This window comes from Sphaerodactylus townsendi, linkage group LG17 (genome assembly GCF_021028975.2).
Source record: "Sphaerodactylus townsendi isolate TG3544 linkage group LG17, MPM_Stown_v2.3, whole genome shotgun sequence".
In the NCBI taxonomy this organism is placed as follows: Eukaryota; Metazoa; Chordata; class Lepidosauria; order Squamata; family Sphaerodactylidae; genus Sphaerodactylus; species Sphaerodactylus townsendi.
In genome coordinates, this window is record NC_059441.1 from 19,810,221 (window position 1) to 19,823,121 (window position 12,901).

Sequence of the window (12,901 nt, forward strand, 5' to 3'; positions counted from 1 at the left end):
CTGCATCTGTGGCTGGCATCTTTAGAGGTGTATCACAGAGAAAAAAGACTCAAATCTTTTCTCCGTGATACGCCTCTGAAGATGCCAGCCACACATGCAGGTGAAACGTTAGGAACAAGATCCACCAGACCACGGCCACACAACCCGGAAAACCCACCAGAACCAGTTGGATCCGGCCGTGAAAGCCTTCGACAATACATTCATGGCAAAGTGCTCCATGAGATTTTTACTTAATCCTATAGGGCAGCGTAATTCCAAATTCCAAAGGCACAATAAAGCCTATGCCCCCTTCTGCACATGCAGAATAATGCACTTTCAATGCGCTTTCACAATTGTTTGCAAGTGGATTTTGCTATTCCGCACAGTAAAATCCAACTGCAAAGTGGATTGAAAGTGGTTTGAAAGTGCATTATTCTGCATGTGTGGAAGGGACCTATGTATACTAGCAGAGTAAATCTTATAGTTTTTACTTGGAAATAATTGCAATACAGTTCTGAGGCAATCGTTCAAAAGTACCTGTACATAAGATTATAACCCGAAGTGAGGAGGATTTTTAACACCTTAAACCTTTTTCATCAACTGTAACAAAATTCTGGATTGTGATTTTTTTAAAAAAACCAAGCCCATCTACACCGAAATTTCGTTAACTGCAAATTGAAATACACTGAAAAACAGACAAATTTTGTAAAAATTCGTAAAAGAATACAGCTATTGACCTGGGTATCAAATTTGCCATCCATTACATAAGTAGCTAGAAAAATCTGGGCAAAATTTAACAGCCATGAAGGCGAAATTTGCCTGTGTGACATCTTCATTCCTGTATAAAGGCCCCTTCCAGAAGCTGGGAAATAAATCTTTGCCTTGGATTCTCTAAAACTGGGCAGAGAAACATCTAGAGGCAGATGCAACCCAGCTGCGACTGCTACACATATAAAATTGCAAATTGGAAGTTACTTTTTACATTATCGGCATGTGCTGGCATGCATTCTGCCTTCCACAAACTTCAAGGTTTGGAGCTTCTTTCCACTCCTCTTGAAATTGTTACAGAGGGTCAACAGAACCTCAGGGGTAAGAATAGGGGCAAAATGAGGGTCTTCAGTAGAATGGGGGAATCCTCCCCAGTGACATTAAAGCCATCCCCTGCAGCTGGTTTTATCTGTTGCAACATTTTTGCCTTATCGTTATCCTATTCTTACCTTCGGCAAACTTTTCTATTGTCATTTACTAAAATTCTGCATTGCCCTTTAAAGGAAATCGACTGTCCTCATTCTTTTGTTCCCTCAGTTTGCACGGCAGGACTGATGGTTGCTTTTCTTGTTTTAAACAATTACTCTGCAGTTCTGCGTTTGCTTAATCTGTACACGCTACCTGGAGGTGGCATAAGCACAATTCCTGGAGAGACGTGACAAGAAATAAATAATTGCCGATGAATAATTATTGGCTGCTATGATTGTCTTTCCCTACAATGATTTGTTCTGTTGTTCCTCGTCCTCCGACACATTCCTTTCTCCTTTTGTCAAGTGGCTTCTTTTCTTTTTCAAAAATTTTTTGGCATGTAACATTATTGCCTTGGATATCTTTTAATCAGCAAGCAAGGCACAAATGCTTTAAAACAGACAAACACGAGTGAAGCTTCTGCAATAAATCTAACTTTTGGTATTCGGCTTGTGGGCTGCGAGAGAGGGAAGAAAAATTCTCCCGTCTTTCTGAATCTGGATGCTCCGTTGGTGTTCAACTTCTGACCCTAACCTAGGTTCTTGCCAGATACAGAGCGACGGGCCTCGTAAGACCCGCCGCTTAGAAGGCCCACACCGTGGCAAGAAGGGATCTTATTTGTATTGCGAGACGTGCTTGACGACTGCAGAGCGAATGTCCCCACCAAGATCGGCCCCCTCTGCTAGAACTCCAACTGTTTGCACAAGCTGTCCCAGAGAAGCCGATCCAAAATCAACACAGCGCAAACACACATGCAAGCAACGTGCGAGTCTGCCTGTATATCTGTGGGGAGGGGGGGGGGGACTCTGGATCAAACACGGCTGTGAAAAAGACTCGCACACTGATGGGAAAAAAGAGCCCCATCCCCAAATCTCTGATAGCGCTCCATTGGGAGAAAGCAGTGGTGGGATCCAAAAATTTTAGTAACAGGTTCCCATGGTGTGGGATTCAAACAGTGGCGTCGCGCCAATGGGGCTGGACGGGGCACGACGGGGGCATGGCCGGGCATTCCGGGGGAGGGGCATTCATAATTTCTCTGTTACTGTAAAAAACTCTTACTGTAAAAAATAGTTCCTAATTTCCAGCTGGTATCTTTCTGTCCACAATTTAAACTCATTATAGCAAGTCCTATCATCTACTGCCAACAGAAACAACTACTTCTCCTCTAATTGACTGCCTGTCAAATACTTAATACTTTCAAATACTTAATTTTGTTTCTAGAAATCAAAAGAAGGATACTTTCCTTAAACAAGAAAACTTGACAATATATTTCTTTAGAAACATGCTTTTAAAACAGCTAACAGGGAGAATTATCCCGTTTTCTACCTTCGCTAACCAGCCACATAGGAAACAACAGGACTTTATGATTTTTGGACCTAATGGAATTTCTAACGGAAAAGCAGACCCAGTTAGTAACCCCTTCTCGGCACACACAAATAATTAGTAACCCACTCTCGGGAACTGGTGAGAACCTGCTGGATCCCACCTCTGGGAGAAAGGCCAAGAAAGAGTTCAGAGATGTACATTCCTCCTTCAACTTCATTTTATCATTTACCCATTCCCTTTTAACCATGCACATTGATTCGTAATCCCATTTTTGGTCACACCGTATCTTCTTATTGACTTATTTACAAACACACACAGGGCCCTTCTGCACATGTAGAATAGTGCGTTTTCAATCCACTTTCAATGCACTTTGCAGCTGGATTTTACTGTGTGGAATAGCCAAATCCAGTTGCAAACAATTGTGAAAATGCATTATCCTGCATGTGTGGAAGGGGCTGCACACACACACTTACAGATGCCTTGTCAATCCTTTCAATAACATTATTTGGATACTTCCTGGTAAGCTAGAGCCCCGCTATGGTTTGTGTCATAGGAAGGCATCATGATTCTCAGAAAACAAGACACTGGCACACAACCTTTGGGGAAAAAACCACTGGCACACATTCCAACCACTATATCGAAATTATTCTGCATAATGCAATTGCAGGAAGCAACCGGGAGCTAGAAGAAGAAGAGGAAGACGAGGAGGACGAGGAGGAATTGGAGTTTGGATTTATACCCTGCCATTCTCTCCTGTAAGGATACTTAGGCTCATTCCGCACATGCAGAATAATGCACTTTCAAACTGCTTTCAGTGCTCTTTGAAGCTGTGCGGAATGGCAAAATCCACTTGCAAACAGTTGTGAAAGTGGTTTGAAAACGCATTATTTTGCGTGTGCGGAAGGGGCCTCAAGGTGGCTTACAAGCTCCTTTCCCTTCCTCTCCCCGCAACAGACACCTTGTGAGACAGGTGGGACTGAGAGAGTTCTGAGAGAACTGTGACAAGATCATCCAGAAAGCTTCACATGTAGGAGCGGGGAAACAAATCCAGTCCACCAGATAAGCCTCTGCCGTTCATGAGGAGAACTGGGGGAATCAAACCTGGGTTCTCCAGATTGGAGTTCATCGCTCTTAACCATTATACCACGTTGGTTTGAAAGCATTGGAAACCTCATTCCGCCATTCCCACGGCTTCTAAGATGCCACGAGGAATTGTTCTTTCAGACCTTGTGGGATCCCAGCATGGCGCAGAGATGCTCAGCTGTTCCCTGCTCTCTCTCTCTCTCCGCGACCCGTCATTTCATTTATATTTGTAATATTTCTCCCTCGTGTTCCCTCCACAGCATTCCAAAGAGGCAGCCCATCCAGGCACAGATCGGACTGAGAGCAGCTGGGTCACGTAGAACAAACAGGGATGAAAAGGGGCTTGTTGTCGAAAATAGGATCATGACACCATCAAAGGCACACGGTGGGAGCCAGAGGTGGGAGGAAAATTACTTTGGGTTTCCTTTAGTTTCTGAAAAGCATTCCACCAAACATCTGGTACGCGTATTTATTACTAAAACAATAATGTTTACATCCAAATTGGGGGGGGGGGGGAGTTTGGCTTGGAAAGCAGATATTAGTCTGCAATGGGGGCAATCCTATGCTTTTTGCACCATTCTGTAGAACGAAGTTTATTTATTCACATATTTATACCCCACCTAGCCTTTTTAGGGCCCACACATGCAGAATAATGCACTTTCAATCCACTTTCACAATTGTTTGCAAGTGGATTTTGCTATTCCACACAGCTGCAAAGTGGATTGAAAGTGGATTGAAAGTGGATTATTCTGCATGTGCAGAAGGGGCCTAGCTCAAGTTGGAAGCCTTCTCCAACTGAAGGAGTCTTCCTCCAATCTAAGAAGGATCAGGCACGTCAGCTTGGATCTGCTCTAATGTGCTTTTTTTGGCAGAGGGTTTTTTGGTTATGAAGCACCTGTGCTTAAAAGCCAGCATCAAGGATCCCAAGTGACACATAGTTTTAACAGCAAAGAGGTTAACTTACAAGTTGTTATGCCAGCAAACATCTCGGCAAACCTTGGATCCCTCTCCTGGGAGAAGATGGCGTCTGGCTTCTCAACAGGCTTCGCACTCTCATGGACGTTTGACTGTATAGCTGGAACAGGTACCTACCTCAACAGGTACAGAGAAGCAAGTCAGACTCCCACTGGTGGGAAAGCTTCCACCCACCTTTTCAAATCTCACCTTCCAGATTCACTTCAACAACAAGCGTACAATTCTTTATGGATACATTAATGGACTGGACTCTTCAGATTAATGGGAGGGGGGTTAAAACCAGTGACCAGTGGGCCGGTCTCTGGTTTCCTGTGCCTCTAGTACCTGATCAGTGGAACAGGCTGGTTCTCCGGCCAAACCACACAAGCAGCTCTTGCGATGACGCAAAGAGGAATGTGCTGATGCACCACAGAGGCTCACACTGGGCACTTTCACACATGCAGAATAATGCACTTTCAATGCACTTTCACAATTGTTTGCAAGTGGATTTTGCTATTTCGCATAGCAAAATCCAGCTGCAACTTGCATTGAAAGTGCATTATTCTGCATGTGCCAAAGTGCCCTTTGTCCTGCAGAACTGGAAGCAAGAGCCCAATCCAAAGTAAGGCCCCGTGGCAGCACATAACAGCTCAGCTTGGATCTGGCTGGCTGCTACAGACAAAGCAATGGGCCCACCTTGCCTAAGGCCCCCAAACACCCCAAACCAGCCCCAAAGACGAAGGAACCTCTCACAATACTAGAACCAGGGAGCATACATTGAAAATGCTGGGGAGAACAATTAGGACTAATAAAAGGAAACATTTCTTCACACAACGGGTGATTGGTGTTTGGAATATGCTGCCACAGGAAGTGGTAATGGGCACTAACATGGATAGCTTTAAAAAGGGCTTGGACAGATTGATGGAGGAGAAGTTGATCTGTGGCTACCAATCTTGATCCTCCTTGATCTGAGATTGCAAATGCCTTAGCAGACCAGGTGCTCAGGAGCAGCAGCAGCAGCAGCAGCAGCAGCAGCAGCAGCAGCAGCAGCAGGCCATTGCTTTCACATCCTGCATGTGAGCTCCCAAAGGCATCTGGTAGGCCACTGCAAGTAGCAGAGTGCTGGACTTGATGGACTCTGGTCTGATCCAGCAGGCTCTTTCTTACGTTCTTATGAGCCACAGATACTTCTCATTATCATCACATGTTTGTGATCCTGGAAAGGTGCCCCCTTTACCACGAGTGTCAAGTACATTCTACTTCTCTTCCCAGCCCAGGCAACTATGCTGATTGGTCCTCCTGGGTAGAAAGAACTAGAGCGTCCTTTTTTTAATGCAAGGAATTCTGGGGTAGCCCCTCCTTTGCTTCTCAGGAGGGAGGTGAAGCTGAGAAGCAGCAGGCCTCGCAGGAATTTGGGGACACCCTCGAGAATCAGTTCACAAAAACCAAAGAGGCCAAGTGGCCAAATTTGCCGCACCTGAGATAAGTCATATGATGACAGCCCGTCTCTCTGGTGTACTTCAAGCTCGGCCTGCTGCTGCTGAAGCTGCCTGGAAACAGGAAAGGGAACAGGTTAAAGATGCCTGAAGCCTCAAGCTGCATCCTCCCCTTTGGGACTGGGCTCTTTGCAGAGAAACAGGAACACCTGGCTGGCTCACAATCCCGCAACCCAACTTGGACCTCCAGGTTGCCATAATCCTAGGATGGGGTGGTGGAGACCACAAGAATGAAGGAAGGTGGAAGCCTGTATTTAGAATAAACAGGAGCATGTAGCAAAAAAAGAAGAGTTTGGATTTATACCCCACCTTATTCTCCTGTAAGGAGACTCAAGGTGGCTTACGAGTTTTTTTCCCCTTCTTTCCCTCACAACAGACACCTTGTGAGGCAGGTGGGGCTTCCTCCTCTTCCTACAGCTGAGTGCAAGGGCGCAGCCTTTCCTGCGGCACAGCCCACCCCTCCCCAAGTCCTCGCTGCGGTTTTCTGGCTGTGCTCCCACCCCAGGGTGACCGGCTCTCTCCCCCAAGAAAAAGCAACGCATGTGTTGTTATGCTTTGCAAACCTGAGGTCATCCTCAAAGCACAGCCAAACCCAAACGTTCCTTAACCTTGGAAATAAACATTTGCAAAACTTTTCAGATACTGTGTATATCAGCTCTAGCAAGCCCCACGTGTGACAAAAAACGTTTGCAAAACTGCACGCCGACATCTCGCCAGCAGCGCCCCTCCAGCTGCACACTTGGAGGAAAGCCTTTGCAAAGTTCCCCTCCGCGATGCACCGCCGCTTTGTGGAAATCACCTCCCAAAGCGAGCCTGCAGGTACCTTGGATGTAGGTGCACTCAGTGGTGGAATCAAAAATTTTTAGTAACAGGTTCCCTGGGATTCAAACAGTGGCGTAACGTCAATAGGGCTGGGTGTGGCATGACGGGGGCGTGGCCAGGCATTCTGGGGTGGGGCATTAATAATTTCTCTGTTACTGTAAAAAAAAGTTCCTAATTTCCAGCTGGTATCTTTCTGTCCATAATTTAAACTCATTATAGCAAGTCCTATCGTCTACATATTTAGTCATTGACTGTAAATAAAGTCTTCTTCTATCGTCTACTGCCAACAGAAACAACCACTTCTCCTCTAATTGACTGCCTGTCAAATACTTAATACTTTCAAATACTTAATTTTGTTTCTAGAAATCAAAAGAAGGATACTTTCCTTAAAAAAGGAACTTTACCATATTACTAAAACATGTTTTTAAAACAGCCCAACAGGGAGAATGACCCCGTTTTCTACCTTCGCTAATCAGCCACATAGGAAACAACAGGACTTTATGATTTTTGGACTGAATGGAATTTCTAACGGAAAAGCAGACCCAGTTAGTAGCCCCCTCTCGGCACACACAAATAATTAGTAACCCACTCTCGGGAACTGGGGAGAACCTGCAGGATCCCACCTCTGGGTGCACTGCTCTCGTCCAGCAAACTGGAGCCTGAGTTGCCCATGGCGCGGGTGGTCCGGGCAACAACCGAGGCAGCGACTAAGCTGCTGAAAGTTGTAGTGGGGTTGCATCTCCTCTCCTCAGAGAGCTGCCACAACGACCAGGCCAGTTCCTCCTAGCCACACACGCCACCTTGACCCCGCGCGCTTCTCTCTGGCAGAGGGTGAGTGAGACAGGTGGGAAAGTCCTTGGCTGCAACTGCGAGAGAGCAGGCCCTCACCACCTTAGAAGGCACCGCATTTTACCCTCTTCTCCGAGGGACCCAAGAAGGACCAAGGGGGTTTGATGCGGCAGGGCCTGACTGGTGGGGCAGGGGCCGGGCAGGGGCTCCCAGCAGCGGCCTCCATGGGGCCTGGCTCGGTGTGGTCGGCACAGCAGTGGTTTCTGCCAGGCCTGGAGGGGGGGGCAATTTTTTGCCCCATGTGACTTCAAAGGCATGCCCCCGGGACGCGCCCCCCCATCCCATCCTATCCAATCGCAACCCAACCCAACCCATGGAAGCTATGTGACTGCTGGGCTCAGAACAAACGGGGAGGTCTGGTATAGCTGAGATGGGGAGGAGCAAGCCAGCCACCCCCGCAGCCACATGCCCGGTGAGCTTGGCCGAGGGACAGCCCAGGGCTAGTGAATGCCAGAAGAGGGGGCAAGGAGGGCCTCAACTGCAGTGGTGGGATTCAAATTAACAACCGGTTCACTGAACTGAAAAAAAAATTTAGCTAGCGGTTCTCCCGAACCAGTGCGAACCTGCTGAATCCCACCACTGGCCCCCTCTGCCTCATTTGCCCTAATGGGCCAGCCTCCCGTGCCTGTACCTTTTTTACTTATTGCAAAGATAACTGCAGCTTCAGAGAGACAATATAAATTGTTACCAGATATGAGAAACACGTGCTAAACAAACAACCCAGCAATCTTTCCTCCCGCTTCAAAACAGTTGCAGGGGCTACTGATTAGTTAAAAAAAAACATAAGAGATTCTATTCCTTTTTTTCTTGCATCCCATCTGGGTTAATGCTTTGGCAAATCTCAAAGACAATCGGTTTCGGGCAGGGGGGGGGGGGTTGATGCAAAACATAGCAGAGCAGATAACTTGTGAAAGCAAGTCAAGTCACAAACCACAGGCTGACAAAGCATACGCAGCTGTGCAGACATCCGTATGTAACCACACACATAAGGCACTCACAAAACAAACCCCTCACCTCCAGGCAGAGATCCAGAAAGGTCACAATACTTGCAGCAAACCTACTCAGAAACACACAGTGCTCTTTCTCCCTCCCACTTAGGCCCTTTCCACATGGGCCAAGAAACGCGGGGTGCAGCTGGGGTGCATAAGCCTGGTGCAGCCCCAAGCCCTTCACACGGCTCCGTGTGGGCAGCCCTGGAGCCAAGGCGGCTGGCCAACACGCCTTTGCACGAAGGCAAGTCTGTTGTTAGTGTACTTGCTTCTCCCAGCTGTGTAGCAACGCAGCTGGCCACAGACGAAGGTGGATGGTTTTGCTATCATCCTGTTTAAGCCACCAGCAGCTTTTACTTTGGCCTTCTCTGCTGCTGGATCTTGACCATCAATGCAACCCAATGTAACACCGATAGTCCATTATTCATCAGGTTGCCAAGTCTGGGTTGAGAAACACGACACCTGGAGATTTTGGGAGTGGATCCTGGGGAAAGCGAATTTGGGGAGGAGAGTAACCTCAGCAGGATATGAATGGGGTCCACCTGCCCACAAAGCAGTGGCAGACTCTAATCAGGTGAACTGGGTTTGTTTCCCTGCTGCTACACATGAAGCTTGCTGGCTGACCATGGGCTAGTCATAGTTTTTTTCAGAACTTTGATCTTTCAGGTTGATCCATTTTCTCTCAGCCCCACTTGCTTCACAAGGCGTCTGTTGTGGGGGGAGGAAGGGAAGGAGTTTGACAGCCACTTTAAGGGGCTTTCCCCACTACAGAAGGGAGCTTAGGTCGACTCGGTTCCCTTCAGTGGAACCCCTGGAACCGAGCTAAGTGGGCGGGATCATCTTGGTGCCTGTTTCGTTCTTCGATCGTGATTGGCACTTGTGTTACGGTGGAAAACGGGAACGTTCTTTTTTTTTTTACAGTTTTTACAGTTTACAGTTTAAAGTTACAAGCGCTTTCTGCCCGCCACGACTCTCCCATTCTGCACATGCCACAAAAGCGGCTCGTGATTGGTTGAAAGGATGAGGTGTCGTTTCGATGCTTCCCCCCTTGCCATTTGATCAGCTGTTCAGGTAGGCCCGTAAGGACTTGGAGCCCGCTATCCAACTTCTTACTGGAGCTGTGCAGTATCTTAAATCTATTTTAAAACACTCCCTATAGTGGCAAAAAGTGCCAACCAGGCAATTTAACCTGAATGCTGAGGTTTTAGTTTAGAAAAAACTAGTTGGCTCCCTCTGCCCCACCCGCTCGAGCAGGGACCACCCTGCTCTAGCCTCCAGCAAGTTCCGTGCACACCGCTCTGTGCCTCTCTAGCATCTCTGCCTCCTCTGTGCCCCCCCCCCTCAGGCAGCAGCCACCCAGAGCACAGGCAACAGGCCCACCAGCCGAGTCCTCTCTGCTCACCGCAGTGCGTGCATGTCGTGCTCAGTGGCCCAGCCTAGATGTGTGTGGGTGGGTGATTTTCCGCCCCCCACATGACAAACTCTGTGTGCCCGTGCCCACAGAGAGGGCTCAGAGTGCCACCTTTGGCACTCGTGCCATAGGTTCGCCATCACTGCCCTAGAGGTCCAAAGGAAAAAGAGGCTGGGGTCAGCTGAGGCAGAACTGAGGAAGAAAATATTCAGAAGTAAGTCTTGTGCTATTCAACAGGACTGACTTCCAAAAAAATGTTTTCAGAATTGCACTGATAGGTTATTACACTTAGTTGATGGATACTCCTTTCCCTTTCAGCTCTATGGCCTTGGCCTATAGCTACTTCCTTTTTAAAAAAATATATTGTATTGCTGGATTTTCCATTTTATATTTGTATACTTCTTCTTACATTTTCAAACAATACATTTTTCCCCTTTTACTCCCTCCCCCCATAATATCTTCTTTTCTGTTTTATTGTAACCAAATAGCAGTAAGTTCATTCTTTGTTGTCTCTTGTCTCATATTTCTTCGTTGACTCCGGCTTCTTTCATCCAGTCCACGTATATTGTCCATATCTTCAAAATTTTACTCTGTTTCTCTTGCCACAGTTCAGTTTTTGATATTATATCAAATATATCCAACATCACTTGTTCCCAAACATATTCCAGCCAGTTCTGGATTGTCCATTTTTCCTTTTCTTTCCAAACTAACGCTATTGTTGCATGTGCTGCTCTAATCATTATTTTATACATTTGACTATATTTTTTGTCAACCCTTCTATCATCCATTACACCCACAAACATTAAATCATTATTTAGAGCATGTAGTTACTTCCTAAGAAGACTGTAATGACGTCATAAAACGCTGGTAGCGGAAGCAACAGATGCAGAAGTGGGATCCAGCAGGTTCTCACAGGTTCCCGAGAGTAGGTTACTAATTATTTGTGTGTGCCGAGAGGGGGTTACTAATTGGTGATTTTGCCATGTGATTTTTGCCTTAGTTACGCCCCTCCTCTCAGCAGTAGCGCGCAGAACTTGAAGCAGTCTAGCAGGAGGTGCACCGGCGTGCGTGGCTGCCTGCGCCTGCGTGCATTCGTTTCCCGCCCAAGGACCGGCGCAGTGGCTGCGTCCTTGCCATAGCCCCGCCCAGGAATGCCCCGCCCCCAGAATGCCCGGCCATGCCCCTGTCGTGCCCCGCCCAGCCCCATTGGCACTACGCCACAGTTTGAATCCCACCACCATGGGAACCTGTTACTAAAATTTTTGGATCCACTGAACAGATGGAAAAGCATGGTCATGTGATCACAGCTGCCCTGGTAACTGTTGTGAGAGTCTAACCGCTCTTGGAGTGGCAGTTGGCTTAGAGGTGGTGCAGGAGAATAAACCCATCCTTGAGTCAGAGGCCGATACCCATCCCACCATGGGAAACATTGTGGGGAAAACCAAGCAGTCCAAGGAGATTTACGAAGCTGGAGACACCCCGATGAGAGGGGAGAGCTGGCCTCAGAGAAGCAACGATCAACAGGGGAAATTTACCAGGATCAAGGCCTTCTTCAAAAAGAAGAAAGCCGTCTCTTTCCATGGGTGGGAGCCCTGGGGAAATGAGGGGTGGAGGTGGAGTTCAACACACTGCTTGGGACATATTGAGAAGGGATTATTGTTTTAGAAGAGTACTGTGCCGTAGGAAAGATCTCACCTGGGTGGAGGGCACAAGTCACCAAACGTGGCTTAATCAAAGCGGTCTAATACCCCTGGTGGATAGACACATTGGGAACCTTCTCAAGGACCCAACCAGCCCTGGTGTTGTGTGCCCTGCACTCAGGGGCATACCGCCCAGGGGGACATATGGGGTCAAATGTCCCTGGGCTGCAGCCATTTAGTCACGTGGGGGTGGAAAATGGCTCCCACACCTCTCCTCCTCCCCCCACCCCAGGTCCATACACTGACTTCAAGACCTGGTGAAAAAATCATTGTTTGGTTGGGGTGGGGGAGGTCCATATGGGAGGGGGCAGGCGCAAAACTGAGATTTTGCACTGGGCTTCATGTACCCTAGATACGCCTCTGCCTGCCTTTGACCCTAGAAGCCAGAGCTCTCTCTTCCAGCAACCCATATATTTTATTATACATTTCCCACCCATCCTTTCTTCCATCATGGGACTTAACTGGGGTTACATCAAGACAGCCAAAGGTACCATCAGAGCAGACCATATCAAGATCTGCTGAACTTACTGGATCATGTGGGTACCAGCCATATCCCTTGACCATGGCCTACTTAGGCAGTGGTGTCAAACTCAGGCCCTCCAGATGTTCATGGACTACTATTCCCATCAGCCCCTGCCAGCATGGCCAATGCAGAGGCTGTTGGGAATCGTAGTCCATGAACATCTGGGGGGGGGCAGAGTTTGACACATGTGACTTAGAGGGTGGGTAGGATAAAATTGTAGCCTGTAGCGAGGCAAGGGTCGTCATCCTATTTTCCTATCTAATAGACCATTTTCTAATCTCAGATTTCAACCTCACTTGACTAGGAAACGCCTGAATTTTAACTTGAAGTGCTGCTCTGCTCACACCAACAGTTCACCCTCAGATGGTGGTTTTCCAGAGGGGGCAGCGGAGGTAGTCTGGTCCAAGGATGACTATGAAACTCCTGTCCAACAGGTGGGTGAAAACTGCAGACATACATAGGTGCTGTATGTGTATTGTTGTAAGGCACCCGCAGCCCATTGAAGGGGAAGTATGGTGTATAAATTGAATAAA

The 12,901-nt window shown here is 47.6% G+C and overlaps 1 protein-coding gene across 2 annotated transcripts in view; it reads right to left on the reverse strand.

The window, feature by feature from the left end:
* ARNT2 (aryl hydrocarbon receptor nuclear translocator 2) overlaps positions 1 to 12,901 on the reverse strand; it is a 141,229-nt gene that overhangs the window by 24,966 nt on the left and 103,362 nt on the right. For both annotated transcript variants that reach the window (XM_048481683.1, XM_048481684.1), the window contains 2 exons: positions 6,056 to 6,128; positions 4,589 to 4,712 (listed from right to left, as the gene is read on the reverse strand). In XM_048481683.1, coding sequence (XP_048337640.1) covers positions 4,589 to 4,712; positions 6,056 to 6,128 — 197 coding nt within the window. The remainder of the gene's footprint in view (positions 1 to 4,588; positions 4,713 to 6,055; positions 6,129 to 12,901) is intronic.